Here is a 16,001-nt window from a genome sequence, read left to right as displayed (position 1 = left end):
AAAGATTAAACCTTGTTATTTCAGTTTGAAAAAAATACTGAAACTATTCACTGATGAACAAAACAGTGGCTGATTAATTTTGTGTCGACAGAATTGTTCAACATTTATGTTTCTGAGGTGCTGACAAAGGATTTCTTTATGTTACTAGAGACGCAAAGTTCAAAATTCAGAAAAGCTCATGTAAAATACACAAAAACTGGAATTTAGATTCATACCAGCTTTCGTATAATTTCACAATGACTTTTCAAAGAAGAGTAAAGAAAGAAAGCGTGAAGGTCGGAGGGATGGCAGGCTAGAGGACATCATGTTCATCAGCAGTAGACATCTCTGCAGTTCACACTGACATTATCTTGGACATGATGTCAACAGCATCGTTTCTTCATAATCCTTCATTTCTTTGGGTGCAGGACCGTGAATGTGTGAGGAGACACAAGCTGTTGTTTTCTTATCTTAAAGATTATCACCCCTCGATGTGACAGCGGGATTTTCACCCCTCCTCTGGGTGTGGCAATTCAGAAAAGCCACACAAACAGAGTCAACCCAGTCACCAGAGTAAATGTTTGCACTGGCATACACATCTGCATACCACTATGTATTTCACCTTTGTGCTGTGACAACACTGTGGTTAAGGTGTGGCTACGTTTAGGTCCAAAAAACACTTCTTTATGGTGAGGAAAACATGCCTTTGCCAAACACGTTTGGTTTAAAACACCATGTTTTGTTGGCTCTTCGATGGCTACAAATGTCCTGAGTCTCCACATGCCAGCATTTTTTCCTTGTGACGGTACTGGGCCTGTAGCTTCGTGTTGTTGATGATCCACAGCATCTTATTGAGGAAAGGTCGGGGTGGAAGGATCGGTAATCAAAATGCAGGATTTCAACCGTTTCCTACAACGTAAATGTTAGTCAACCTACCGAAATCTAAATGCTGGACATTCGTGATCTGTTAACAAAGATGTAGCAGCATTCAAGATCATTCTTAAATTGCTTTACAGTTTACTGTGTGTGTGTGTGTGTGTGTGTGTGTGTGTGTGTGTGTGTGTGTGTGTGTGTGTGTGTGTGTGTGCGTCGGTAAACCAAATTGTTATTGCATTCATGTATGAGTCAGTACCCCTGATGCCTTTAAAACTTATTGGGCACCAAATGAGAGCACGGGGGGGAAATTAGAGCAAATCCCCAAAACAGTTCCAACAAATGGAGCCACTCACGCTGACTAAGCCGCGTGAGTGGCAGAGCACCTTTTCAACTCGGTTGATGTTCCGCTTCTGCACAGGTTAGAGAAGAACATATAAAATGCTTTTTTTTTTTAAAGTTGGGAGAAACCTTCAGGTAGAGCCACAGATGAGGGATCCCTCTCTAGGAAGGACAGTCATGTAGGCAGACAATAGTTCATCAACATCTGAACCCTCCTCCACTGCTTCTCTGCTCGAAGGCGTCCCCCAGGGTTCGGTGCTCGGTCCTTTCCCTGTTCATCCTGTCCAGTCCAAACTCACTCTGATCGACTGCCTCCGCTACATCTGATCACAGACGCAAGCGAACTTAACTGAAAACTAAACTAGACATGATCATCATCTGTACCAAAAGCCCTCACGGTCTCTCTCACCACACATCCACACCCTCCGAGTCATTTTGGACTGCAGCCTCTTATTTGAATGCCATATCAGTCACATCACCAGAGTTGCCTGTTTCTAGTCAAATAATACAGCCACCCTCCACCCTGTAGAAGTGCACAAACCCAGCAGCAAGACGTGTATTTGCTTCTTTGTGTGAGGAGGAACAGCAGAAGTGCTGCCAGAGACCTACAGGATGAATTCCAGCAGGCTACTGGTGCGAATTACAGAAACAGCCTCACCTAAGGTGGCATGAGGGTCTGATGTCCGCTAGTTGGACCTGTGCTCATGGCCCAGCACTGTGCACTTCAACTGGCCTTCGCAAGAAAGTACCACGTCTAAGCAGGTCTACAGCAGTGGCACCCAGAGTCTGAGAACTCCGTGCTCAACGTAGTGCTGCCTGTAACATCAACCAGCACGACGGGTTTGTCGGTGCTTCAGTGATGTTTTTTTTCGGTTTAATTTTGATCCAGCCCTCAGTGGGTTGATGATTGTGGTTTCCAGTAACTTGCTTCATTTTGTTCCAAACCAATTATACGATGTACACCAGTAAAGACTTGCACCTTGAATAAATCATTCATCAAAATCTGTGGTGTGACTAATGTGCTCCCCTTTTATGTTTTGAGCAGTGTATTCATGCACTAACTGCTACAGTTTTCCCAGGAACGTGATAAAACCTGTTCTGGTACTGTAAAAAGGGGAGGAGCCAATGGTTGATGCTCTCACAGGAGAATGTGGAAAACTGTCACAAGGTTGTTTTGAGGATCATAAAGCTGACAGTCTTCAGAGACGCCTCAGGGGAGCAGGGGAGGTTTTTCCTTTGGGGAAGGGTTGTTAATGTAAGTATCGAGCTGAGTGCTCATCCTCGTGCACCTGAAAGATTGGTGTCGGTGCTGGTGAACAGCATCAGGTAAACCAAGCGAATGTTTACAGTCCCCGTCAACAAAGGAACCGCAGCGTGATCGCACATTTACTGTATATACTGCAGATATCCTGTGGTCCCTTTCATTCACTCCCTCTTAATCTTGTCATGCAACCCCTGTACACACACACACACACACACACACACACACACACACACACACACACACACACACACACACACAGCTGTAATAAATCATATTGCCACTCCTGGCTGTGAGATTCCAGTCGCAGGCCTGCATATGGATGAAAACACAGCTGGCGCTTTACATCAATACAGCAGAATTGCTTTGTGTGTCGAAACACGAGCGTGCTGTATACTTATTCAGGGGCCTGCGCAGAAGTGTATTAATGGCTTTCTTCCATTTTAAACAGGCACATAGGGGAGGTAATGACCGAATGATACCCTGCTCTGTTGAGGTTCATACCTTATGTATGTATTACAGGGCTGAAGGGGCTGGAATAGGAACGGGTCTGGGGGTAGCCTGATGAGTTGCTGAGAACGTCATGGGTAGAAAATGGGGGCAGGGATCATTTCACAGGGCAGTAAACACATTACTGCTGCTCAAGGAATACGGCTAGCAATACCCACCAAATCCTACCAAAAGACGGGGAAAAAAAAAAAAACGACAAGGAAATGATCCTTGAAACAATTACTGCCCATGTAACCAGAGCTGAACATTCAGTAGTTTATTTCTCGCAGTATAAATCTCCATTAAAAACACACAGAAACATCATCACTGGGTGACAAATGACTTTCAGCGAAAGGTGGGTGCTGTAATGTGTTCTGAGTCAATCCCAGATGCACCAAGCTAGTGCTGTGATTGCCTCACTGGCGCAACAAATGTATATCACTCCGCGGCTGGAAGTAGTTCCAGATGAATGTAATGTTTGATCTTGTTTGAGTCTTGGTTCCTGAAAAAATAAATAAATAAATAAAAGAAATACAGTCCCCAGCTTTACCTTAAACATTTGTGACTCATTTTGAGAGGGGTTTTTTTCTGTAAGAAATATATAGAGCCCAGATATTTAAAAAAATTAGCTCCATTTTGTTTACTGCTGCTGTTTTTATGGAGAACTGCGCAGAATATTGTTCAGCAAGATAAAACAGATATTGACTTTGTACATATGGATGCAGAAAGATTATTAACACGTGAAGCATTGAGATTATTTAGTCACCTGGACTAAATGTGGGCAATGAGAGGGGGAAAAAAGCTATTCATCAAAACAAACTGTATACAAAATGTATTTCACTGTACAATTGATTTTAAGTGTGCAATTTCACATTTCTGTGGATTTTTTCTCCCTGCAAGAGATTGGTGATCCAGATTTTTGTAATTTAGTCTATTTTATATTTGCTGATATTTGTAAAAGACAGAAGATGACACATGATCTGTACTGTGATGGTGTCTCGTCAGCTCAATGTGGGATGGGGCCAGATATTGGTACGACAAAGAAATAAAAAAAATTAGCAGTCCCACACTATATCGGACCGGAATACTAACAACGGAGCTGCGTGTGAATCCTTAGTGCCAAAATGGTTTAGTTCAAAGGGCTCCTCTCCTCACACTGAGGACAAAGACGGCCCATCAGCCCAACTGGGAAGCTGGACTGAAACCTAAACATTTTGTGTAAGTCTGGTGTTAAGTATTTTGCCCCTCTGCCTCTCCAGTGTTAACTATGGAGTTCTCATGGTGGTGTTTTTTTTTTCTTCTCATCATTATCCAGGTACTTTGCTCAGGGATACATCTCTGTTCCCAGGACAGTCAGGACTTGGTTAAGTGTTGCCCATGTATGGAGGATGCCCTGTGAGCTGAGCAGGGCCTGTGAACAGACAGTCTCCCAGCCACTCTCGTTAGGGAAGCATGGGATTGTTGTTCACCTCCGGTTAATGGGTGAAGGAAAGACAGAAAGTCTTTGATTTTGTTACAAGGGCACAGTAGCAGTTATGCATTTCAATCGTGACCTTATTAAGATGAAGTGCTGGTTGGACGGCTGGATGTTTTCAGAATAATAACGACAGAAGGAAGACGAAGAACAAGAAGAAATAGATCTTACAAACTGACAAGGACTGAAAAAGTTCAAATATGACGGAGAAGTGAGAGTAAATGTGCTGATTGTGATATAAAAACAAATATGAATTTACAGAATCCCTTGTAAAAGGAACTCCCAGGCAAAAATAGACCTGGAAGGCAAAGCTGCACTGAGGAGCTCAAGCTCATAACGCTTTAGAAAACCTATTATATATTCTGGGCCACGTCCAAGTCCTGCAGAAATACATTTTGAATTTAGTAGAATATTTATGAACGTGAAATACGGCCAAGACAGATGTTGTGTGATTATCTTTCTGGCACATCTTTTCAGAAGTCTGGCAGCTCCGTCTTAGACCAGCTGTTCGGGCAGGAGTGGAGAGAATTTCAGTTAAAGACACAAAAGCAACACACAGTGTCACCTTGCCGCTGAAACACGAGAGTTGGATTTATAGATTTTATGGATCTTTATCCAAAGAAGGCGACATCGGGATACAAAGCATTGATTTGCTTTGTACTTAATATTAGTTAGGACTACCCCCATGTCATTCAGCTGTAAATTGATAGTGTTTTCACTAATTTTACCAAGATTTTCCACCAGACAGAATTTGTGCAGTGATCTCTCTAGGTGTTAAAAATTGGGATGTAGTTGTGGGGAAAGTCCCGCTTTCCTTTGGACCACCGCGGGACCTTAAAACGGAAAATATATTTACACCATCTGACTGCAAGAGACAAATACGTCATTTAGATTATGTTCGAAATGGGCCATGAATCTAAAATAAGTTAATATTGCAGGTCAGGAGAGTGGAAATACTGGAATGGACCACACAACCTGAAGTCACTTCAGTGGCATTAAACGCTCTCTTTAACCTCGTAGAGCCGGTTTCTCCTGCCAGCTCTCACGTACCCAACAAACTCTGTTTTGTCACGGCTGTATCTCTGGATAGGACTTTTAGTGATTTTATCTCTGTGCTTATCTCTCGTTCTTGGAAAGTGTCGGCCATGTTGGTGTTGATGAATGTATTGTTTAGGCCAATGAGTGCTTTCACACAAAGCTACGTTGACAAAAATATCTCACCATTAACTACCATACATATTTAATTTCCATGCATATCAGAATTTCCACCAGAGGGCTGCCATGTTGACTGCTGGATCCTCGACTCCCATCAACCACATTTCCAGTTATCAGAGAGAAAGACGGTCCACTCCTGCCTCGCACCGAATGACTGACAGTTGGCAACTAGCAGCTACTGATATACATACGTTTCTCTCAAGAGCTGGTGGGAACTAAAAGTGACCTATAGAGAGATTAGACTTACTTTTACCAGGTGCCAAGTGGCACGATGCCAGATGAGTGATAATGTCGCTCCATGCCAGATAGATGCTAGATAAATGAGCAACTGTTTGCTAACATGCTGACCTCACCGCTGTTGTGCTGTCGCTATGCTGCCTCCAAACTAATGAAACATAAATAAATGCAACAATTACATTTTATTCAGACTTTTTTGTTGTTGTTGTTGCTCTGAGGTGACCAGGCTTTCATAGTCTGGGTCCTTCACATTCAATACTTCCTGTCAGATGCTTGCAGACTTGCATCATCTTTTATATCACTACCCTTGAAAAAACCTACCTTGGGTCTGTTTTTCCAGCTCATTTTTTTGTAGAACATTTTGTAGAACGCTGTATTCAGTTTCTGTCCCTTTAATTACCTGGTATTAGCTGTTTTATTGCTATGGTTTGTATTATTTCAACACTGAATCATCGTGTCAGGCAGCTTGTAACTTAAATTATTATGAAATCACCAAATTAAGAGCCCCACTCATCTCTTGCTGCTCTTAAACATGATGTATTCTTTATTGCCCCCTGTTGGAGGTCAATACAAGCTGCAGCCGCTCCTCCTATGTAAACTCACGTCTGAATAATGGAGGAAGGTCAGAATGAAAGTAATTGATTTAATTTGAGCACAGAACGAGGAATTGATCTGTGAATAACGTGCTCTGTTTATGGTTTGTGAAAACGGTGCTGCTCTGACCTGGATTCATTTGCCTCACAGCACAACCTCACCGTGCGCTTCGTAGAGCAAATATAAGGTGTTTTTTCGTGTCACATCATCCCAACGTGAAGGATTTAACTCAGCACAATGTGTATAAACGTGCACACATGCTGAGAAACAATCACACCCAGCCAGGCGTTACCACACCCGCATTTTCTTTAATTAAAAACGTCATGATTTTTCGAACACAATATGTACATCTCTATCGTCGTATGAATTGACCGAATAATTCAGCACGTTACAACATATATACATACCAATGAGTACAATTCAAACCATCGTGAAATGGTTTTCTGGTCATTTTCAAGTCTGTTACCTCAGCCTGAGGGACCTGAACACTGAAGTCTTCTCATGAAAGGTTGACGCCCAGCACATCTAATGTGTTAGCACCCCCTTCAGTTGGATCACTGTGCTGTCCAATGTTTACAGTGCTTCTGCATTGAGTAAGAAAAATGCCCTTGTGCAATGAGACTGAGAAAAAGAGATAAGGGAGAGGATTGTAAGATATGAAGGCTTTTAAATAGCTTAGAAGCCAAGATGAGCCACACAGTAGGACTTTTATTTCATATTGCTCTGTATCCAGTCTTTAAAGTTGGCTACATGTGTGTAGACGGTGTAGAGATCAGGATTACACTCCCCTTGGTCATAGCCAAAGCTCACCAGTCCCAAGAGTCTCCACAACCCTTTGTGCCTCTGGTTGTTGGTGGTTTGGTCCTCAGAGAGGGCCGGGAGGACGAGGATTCCCCCAGTGTCAGACGGACAAATGTTCGAGGGCACATAGTCGGGCTTCTGGCTGGCACAGAGCATATTGTCTGTGACGCTGACGGGCACGCCGTTACGAGCATACTGCTGCTCACATGGGACCACGTCCGCAAGGCGAACGTGCCCGACCCTCGCCCTCTCATCGGGACCCAAACTTGCATCGGTCAGTGGAGACCAGCCTGTCACCAGCCCTTGTCCTGAGGTTACCTCGTCTCCCTGGCTGTCTGAGATGCAGAGGGGCGTCACTTTCTCCCCGATCCGTGCTTTGTCCAGTAACTTGACCACGGCGATGTCAGAGTCGAGAATATTGGGGTCGTAATTTGTATGAATGGCGATGGAGGCCACCTACAGGAGAGAGAGATGGATTTACTGTGCAGGTGCGGTTAAAAGGGATCATGAGAAGACCTTATCTCCAGGAGCTTACCCTCAGGTGCTGCAGACCTTTACTGTCCCTGCTGTCGTCACGGTAGTGCTTCCCCACCACCACCTTGATCTTGGCTGCATCCAGGGGATACACCTTCCCCAGCTCCGTCACACAGTGGGCTGCAACAACCACACTCCTTTGGTTCACCAGAGCCCCGCTGCACACCAACTGCCAGTCAGAAGCCTGATTGAGGTTGCCAGTTCCTACTCCACTGTCCCTCTTCAGGGACCCTGCCTGGCTGTCTGCCTTGGTCACCTTTGTCTCAGCTCCGTTGGTGGAGCGACGGTAGATGGCTGCCAGCCAAGGCCAGTGAGCCTCGGCTGGCCTCTCCGGGTCAAAGGTGGGGTGCTTCCCACACACTGCCAAAGGGGAGGTGACAGGATGAGAGACTGTATCAGTACTGAGTGTTGTCTGTGAATCTCCTTTCCCATCAGACTTTCATTTTATACATGCTCATAAACTTGATGTTTTCAAGACTGCCTACCAAAATACAAAGCAGTGACAATAATGCCCTTAAAAGTTGCTTTAAGATGCTTTTTAACACTAATAAGACTATATACGTATAATCATAAACACATTTACAAGCACTTTTATATCACTTTACAACAGCCTATAGACTCTTAAGAACGTTTTAAACAAAAGCCTTATGAGGTTCCGAGTTTAAAATGACACTGTGTGACTTTTAAAGAAATTATGGAAAAGGAATCTTTCCAAGACCGTCAAATACAAATGATTTGGGGTAATGATTAGGTTTTTGATTTGTATTTGACGACCTGGACATGAGACTGCAGCTCTCCACGACCCTGCAAAGGATAAAAGGGTAGATAACGGATGGATGGATGGATGGATGGATGGATGGATGGATGGATGGATGGATGGATGGATGGATGGAGACTCAAAAATCAACTTTCTTTCTGCGGAAAGTTACATAGTGTTGCTTAAACTAACTAAACTTGTGTTATTGAGAAAGCTAAGCATTATTGTTGCATTCTTCAAAAAGATAAATGTCTAAAAACAATGATGGCCACTATAAAAATGTTTATAAAATGCACCATGGGTGATGAAAACATCTTATTCCTGGTGTCATAACCAAGTAATAAATCAACAGTTTTACAAGATAGACTTAAGAAATGTGTTTTTATGCCTCTCAGCTGCCTTCGCTACTTTGTTTCACAATATTATCAACTGCCTGGAAAATAAATCTCCCTTCAGTGTTGCTGACATCGTTATTAACGCGGGCAGACCCCTTTTATTAAACCGAACACAGCTCACTGACCCATTTAATATCTTTCCAGGTGGGTATTAAGGGAGGCTGTACGAGAAGTTTTTGTGATTGCTGCAAATAGTGATTCAAGTGGCAGGAGGCAAACTGTGCACAGAGAGGAAAGTCTTTCACATGAACTGTTGCATCAAGAAAATTAAGAACTCTTTTACAGTTATTAAGCTTCAAAGAGGAACGCTGTGTGCAATATGTCAATGCAACCTTTGGTGTTATTGTACCAGAATTCTCCTTTTTGCTACATTATTATATGAATGTGAAGGTTCATACAAAGTGATGTTCTGTATACAGAAATATTTAAATTAGAAGCCATGGTTAAAACTTTTGACGTTCTCCAAACTAATTTCTTTTATTTGAAATGTTGCTGCTGCTGCTGCTGATGAAGAAGAAGAAGATTGCACAGCTGATTAAAACCTGGAACAAGCCTCGCTCAATCAAAGATGCTGATCGTTTGAAGTCTAACTGCATCTATCTCATGGCTCAGCTGTAAATGTCAGCCACTAGCGTTTTATCTTAGCAGCTTTGGGAACCTTTACAATGTCGTAATGAAGAAGCTGACAACGTATTCTTCACTGTCATTAATTAGAGGCAGGGATAATATTTTGTCAACAACGCTCCACTGCTGTCTGAGTGACCACATAATAATTTTGTATCACATATCACCGTTGATCTGTGGGTGTAAATCACTGTATTAAAATGTGTGTCAGTGTGTTTGCTCTGTGGGAGAGAGACGTCAGGCTGAATGATCGGTGGTCCTCTGCTGCCCTCACCTGGTGAACAGGACACATGAAGCCCGCTCCATTTCCCGGTCTTCAAGCAAGTGCGGCGGGAGCTGCCAGAGTGTTGGTAGAACTGAGAGGCGCACTCGTACTCTATATGTGTGTAAAGGTGGTGGAAGCCCTGGGGCAGCTGGGAAAGAGCTACAGGGGCTTTAGTGGGTCCGACAGACTGGAGCTGCTGGCCGCGCTGAGAGGAGTACAGCTTGTGCACAGGTGTCTTTCTGATGTGAGAAGCAGAAGCCAGATGTATGCAGACATTACCCCTTAGGTTGAGGGAGCAAATATGAGTGCAGAAAAAACATCCTGTATGTACTATATGACGTGCTATGAAACACAATGCATCGGTAAACATACCTGGACGGTGCCTGAGGTGGAAGGACTCTCTGTCTAACCAGCTCTGACACTTTGGGCTCCCGGCAGGCTGCAAATAAATACACACATATATAAACACACACATAACACATACAAATACAACACACATCAGAGTCCTATTAGCATCTGCTGTGATTTGAATTAAGCTACTGTAGCTGAACCAGTGACTACTTAAAGCAAACTCTCGCCAAAATGCAACCTAGGCTATTTTTCATATTTTCGTTTTCGGGTCGAACTCATTTTCAATGGGAGTGCTACGGGTACTTTAGCGATAACATCGAAATCGCTAGTTTTAAAACACTATGAAGGCTCGACACAACATCAAACTTTGCTCGTAGTATCACCAGGCGCTCTCTCAGGGTCGTAATTATGCTTTTACACAAAGGTTTGACTCGGGTACATTCACAAAAAAAGCCTAGGTTGCATTTTGGTGAGAGTTTCGCCTTAAAAGAAGAATTCAGTGTATTCACAAATACACATATTCATTTTCTTACCAAGAGTGGCACAAGTTAGATAAACTCCACTCTCATGTCTATATCAAATGTGAGCCGGTTAGCTTAGCCTGGCATAAAGACTGGAAACAGTGGGCACCGGCTAGGCAAGGCTCTGGTTGGGGGTGAAAAAAATCCAATTATCAGCACAGAATCCACAAAAAAAATAAATAAATAAATAAATGAAATGAAAAAACAGGTTTAGTGGTTCAGGAGGATGTTGTTGCCTCCAGATAGAGCTGTTGTTCCCTGGTTCAGTCTTTATGTTAAGCTACACATAAGCTCATTGGCTGCTGGCTGTAGTTTCATATATGAATGTCTGAGTCTTCTTATCCAACTCCCAGCAAGAAAGTGAAGCAGCATTACCTGAAGGAGTTTATTCTGCAGGACTGGAGAAAAAGAACATTATGTGCCTGCAGTATAACTAAAGCTTTTTTTCTGCCTGTTTAATTCATAAGACGAAGTCGAGCCGAAGGAAAGTTCGACCAGTGACCTCTTGGCGAAGAGCTTGAAGAGCTTCCGGACTGAAATCCATCAAGAACTAATTAACATTTACAACTCCAGACTGATGGATTATTGTACTGAAGTAATCCTTCGCCCACTAGCATTTAACTTTAGCATTTGTTGAGCATTTGAGAACCCTTTACTTGTCTTATATTGACAAGTTTGATGGGCTGAGGGAAAAGAGAGAAACCGATGATCTCTTATTAAATATTCATTCATTTTCTGATAAAACATTGAGTCTTACGAATCTCTGTCAATGGTAAATATTTCATCTGTGCATAAACCATTCTCAAAAATGCTGCACATGCATACCATCGACTGACGACCAGCCAACATCAATATCACCAATTGAAGGTCTAGTGTGTAGAATAATATTCATAATGATGTTTTCATTAGTGTATAATCACCTGAAACTAAGAATCGCTGTGTTTTTAATAACTTAGAATGAGCCTTTAATATTTACAGCAGCAGCAGATCCTTTCTACATTTTTCTACAGAAGCCCGGAAGGAACAAATCAAACACTGGGTCTCGAGAGGGCCTTTCATGTTTTCTTGGTACCTGCCGCGGGGCTTTAAATGATAAAAAAAAAAACAGCATCACAACAGATGATGGTACCTCTGACACAGAGGGGCTGTTTGCCACTCCAGGTACCATCTGGCTGGCAGGTTCGTCGGGCGTCACCGCTGACAGCGTAGGAGTGGTTACAGAAGAACTCCACTGTTTCAGGCTCCACCCCGGGCAGCTTCTGGTGGTAGCCATGGTAGAGGCGAGGGAGAGGAGGGCAGCTTTTCTCTGCCGGAGGAGGACAAAGAGGGTGAACACGATGGAGAAGGGGAATAGGCATTTGATTTGATTTTTCTCAATGAGTCTCTTACCAGTGAAGCTTTGGTTGACTTCTTTCTCCTTTTCTTTTTCCTTCTCCTCCCGCTCCCTCTCCAGCTCCTCCTTTGTTTTCTCAGCAGAATCCTCATCTGTGTTGTCCCCATGAATTGTTGGTTTTTCCTTTGGCTTCCCGCTTTCCTCACCTCCCGCTCTGTACATGGTGTACTGTGTGATGTTGACTCTAGTGGGGATGATTTTCCTCCCAGCCTCTGGAGAATCTATGCTATTGTTTTCTTTCTTTGTGTCTTTCGTATCATATGTAACTGTGTCGTTCTTTGTCATTTCCTTTTCAAATATCTCCACTGTGTTGTCGCCCTCAGTTATGGCCGGCCTCAGCTTGGTATCGTTAGGGCCGACTTTATCCGGATCTCGTTTTCCATTCACCTGCTCCTCTTTTCTTTCCTTCTCTTCTTGTCCTTTGTCTTTTATCACAACGATTTCTGTGACATCTGTCTTTCCTATCTCCAAGTTTGTGTCTTGGTTGCCTTCTTCTTCTTTCTCGGGTGGCTTTGCTACCTCAGGTTCTTTCTTCTCAACTGTATTCAGGCTGTTGTCTGGGCCTTGACTATCCACTTTGTCATTGCTGCCTCCACTGGGCTTCTCTGACCCAGTATTTCCTTCCTCTGGCTCTCCATCGTTCCTGCCCTCAGACGAAGTTTTCTCTGGAATGGTATCAGTATATTTATCTTCTCTGTCGACTGCTGTTGCATTCTCTTGCCCGGTGTTTATATCTCCCCCTCCAACACTTTCTTTTTCTCCAGCTGTGTTCTCTTGACCTTTCTCTTTAGTTTTGCTGATATCTTTGTCTGTGTATTTATCTGTGTCTGTCTCTTTTGCCTTGTCTTTGCCCTTTTCTGCCTCAGTGAGAGTATTATTCACTGCGGATAAACAACACAAAGAAAGATCATCACTGAATCGTCAGACAGAAGCTGATTGCAAATTATTTTTGTTCAAAGCTGGCTCATCATGCTGAATGGCTCAGTTTCTGATCGATTATCTGCACAATAATAAAGTAAAATGAACTTTGGATATTAAGCACTGACTCGTCCGTTTGTATCTCTAAGACACTGTGTCTGACCTTGGGTGCAAACAGGAGGCGTCCCACTCCAGGTGTTGTTTGGGAGGCAGGTTCTCTGGGAGTTCCCACTGAGTTCGTAGGGCTGGTTGCACATATACTGTAAAGCGATGAGGACATCGTTTGGTCCATAGACCAAGAAATGGTCGCCATGTGTCGGCTTGGGTGGCAAACTGCATACTCTTTCCACTGGCACTGGAAACAGAAAGAAAAAAACCAAGCTTTTTAGAAGTCGCGATTCTGCCTTTGTCCACAATCTGCACCATCTCTGGGGAAGTTTGTTTGGAATGTGGAGACAAGCAAATTACTTTTCCCAGTTCACATCATTATCCTTACCGCACTTTGGTGCAGAGGCACTCCATGTGCCGTCACTCAGGCAGATGGCAGAACGCAACCCTCGCAGTTCAAAGCCAGGGTCGCAGCGGAAAGTGATGCGAGCCCCCGAGTGATGGAACAAACCCTCCGTGGATCCATGGGTGGGCACTGGAGGCCTGTGGCATCCCACCACTGAGTGGAAATACAGGCACGCACATTTTATTCACGCACACATGTTGTGTTATTTTCCTGTTTCATAACTGACTGCTGGGCCGTCCAAATTTAGACGTAAAGAGGATTTAGGAAGCATCTCCAGCATTCCTCAAACATCCGTTTATTCCACCTCCCTGCTGTAAAAGACCACACATACAGAGCTTCAGTGAGTTAATTGCCTTCTGCTGTTTGCAGGTCAGACAGGTAGCGAAATAAACAAACCTAAATCTCAGCTCTCAGACTCATTACTCTTGATTCAAAAATGCCCAGAGCTTTAAAAGCATAGCCTGCTACCGTAGAGGCCCATTAATGAATAATTTCACCCATCGTGGTTAAGTGCGAACAGTTCACAGCGAGACTTGAGCACGTGGCTCGTAAATAAGGAAGAAATAGATGCAGTAAAAGAGCTTTAGTCAAACTGTTCAATTTTCCAGTGTTGTAAAAGTGGATTTTATGAAGTGGGGAAGTAAAGAGTGGTAGTAGTGGTGGAATACTGTGTGTAACCTTCTACAAAATAACAGTATCCATGTCAAAAAGGGTGCAATTATCGTGCAATTCATTTAGCATTCAGATGATCTGCCTCTATCTTAAAGGCAAACTGCAAGTGTGCACAGAAACGCTGCGGTACAAGACCACAAGTGAGTTCAGAGAAACTCAAACACACATGTTAACACTAACGTTATCATACCATTACAGCACTCTCTGCAAGATGATCCCTCGGGAGGTTTTTTTCTGTGGTGTTGACTTTAACTTAGGTCAGATCCATGAAATTCACTGTCTGGTTTTATAGCTCCAAACCACGGAACCCTCCCTATAATCTGGGCGTTTTTTTGCCTTACGGCACTTTCAACCTTGAGTCCTCCAGGGGAAGAAGAATGCTGTTGGCCAGCGCAAAAGTGGGAAAGTAAACTGCAGCTGACCTCCTCTGAATATGTGTTTTCTTTTAAAAACAGAGGCATCCTGAGGTGTTGTGACGAGCCTCTGTTGTTTGTTTTGGGGCTTAAATGATCCATCCGTCATGTTGGATTTTGTGGACAGATGTAATGAGATGAATCTGGAGTTATTAGGCTGGAATGCTTACGTAATATACACAGTGACACATACTGTAAGTACATCATCATTCCTTTCATTAATGACTTGGAAACTATGTTGAAACACGGCTCTCCAAAACAGATTAGACTCTAGAAGAAAAGATTAAACTGTTCCAGACAGAAATGAAGAAGAGGAGAGAGAAATAATTTTTCTCGAGTTTATACGATAACTTGTCAAGATTCTCTCATACAGAATGAGTTTTAGCTCAGGTTACAACAGATGACAGGTTGATTATTGGAGCCCTAAAATATGAACAATGTCAGGTTCATACTTAAAATTCTCCGCCTGACTCTTGGGCAGAAATGTGGACTATATTTCCTCCACAAAATGTCCTGACATTACTATTCCAGCTCTCTTCCATTAAAATTAACAGCTGAGGATTCCTCATGGGAATACAAATGAATGCACACAGTGTGGAATGAAACTTGTGCCTTTTTTTTTTTTTTTTTTTAACAGCTCTGTCCTCCGATGGAAACGCTGGCTCGTGTTACAGAAGCGAAATTGTTTCACCATTCGTTTTATAGACTCAAATTTAGCCCTGAAAAAGACGGCGTAAGAAAAAGAAGTGAGTGGGGTTCAGGAAGTCTGTTTTTGTGGGATCTTTAGGGAGGTGTATTGGGTATAAAAACACAAGTTGAGGTCCAGACTCCTATAAATAAAAGACCTTGCAGGCCAACCACACCCTGATCGGGTCGTGCCACACATGACGAAGTGGAGCACTGCCAGTGTTGGATTTCAGGTGGGCATCTTCCTGTCATCTTACCCTTTAATTTATTTGCTCAGTCAGTTCTTTCAGCATACTCATCTGTCCACAGCAGTATGAGGTCATGCACTAGTTAGGCTGAATGCTGCTTAATTTCATGCAAAAATATTTTCTAGTTCTCGAAAAGTTGGTTGACCTAAACCATAGATGCACCGACAGGGAAGCCAGCTGGCCTGAACCAAGTCCAAACCACAGACTTCCCCCTTGTGACTGTGAATCACCGCCTGCCTTTGGGCAGCAACAACAGCAAAAAAAAAAAAAAAAAGAAAAAAGAAAAGAAAAAAAGGAAGAGGTCAATTCCCGATAAGTTTGTCATAACTAGGTGTGTCTGATTTCAGTCGGAAAATGACTCAAATAATTCAGAGCTTTTGTAAGTGTCAATACAGTAATCCGCATGTTTTTCAGATGTTTGAGAGACGGAAAATTCAAGTCATG

At 43.1% G+C, this 16,001-nt stretch overlaps 1 protein-coding gene across 16 annotated transcripts in view; it reads right to left on the bottom strand.

Annotated features, from left to right (window-relative positions):
• Positions 1 to 6,758: 6,758 nt before the first annotated feature.
• Positions 6,759 to 16,001, bottom strand: part of pamr1 (peptidase domain containing associated with muscle regeneration 1) — a 66,446-nt gene continuing 57,203 nt past the window's right edge. For all 16 annotated transcript variants that reach the window (XM_037106132.1, XM_037106127.1, XM_037106129.1 and 13 more), the window contains 8 exons: positions 13,520 to 13,690; positions 13,187 to 13,378; positions 12,102 to 12,986; positions 11,842 to 12,018; positions 10,213 to 10,279; positions 9,850 to 10,079; positions 7,801 to 8,159; positions 6,759 to 7,721 (listed from right to left, as the gene is read on the bottom strand). In XM_037106132.1, the coding sequence (XP_036962027.1) occupies positions 7,173 to 7,721; positions 7,801 to 8,159; positions 9,850 to 10,079; positions 10,213 to 10,279; positions 11,842 to 12,018; positions 12,102 to 12,986; positions 13,187 to 13,378; positions 13,520 to 13,690 (2,630 nt within the window). In that variant the 3' untranslated portion in view covers positions 6,759 to 7,172. The remainder of the gene's footprint in view (positions 7,722 to 7,800; positions 8,160 to 9,849; positions 10,080 to 10,212; positions 10,280 to 11,841; positions 12,019 to 12,101; positions 12,987 to 13,186; positions 13,379 to 13,519; positions 13,691 to 16,001) is intronic.

Source organism: Acanthopagrus latus, chromosome 8, assembly GCF_904848185.1.
Source record: "Acanthopagrus latus isolate v.2019 chromosome 8, fAcaLat1.1, whole genome shotgun sequence".
Taxonomy (NCBI): Eukaryota; Metazoa; Chordata; class Actinopteri; order Spariformes; family Sparidae; genus Acanthopagrus; species Acanthopagrus latus.
The sequence above is the reverse complement of the archived record's forward strand: the minus strand, read 5'-3'. Positions and strand labels throughout refer to the sequence as shown.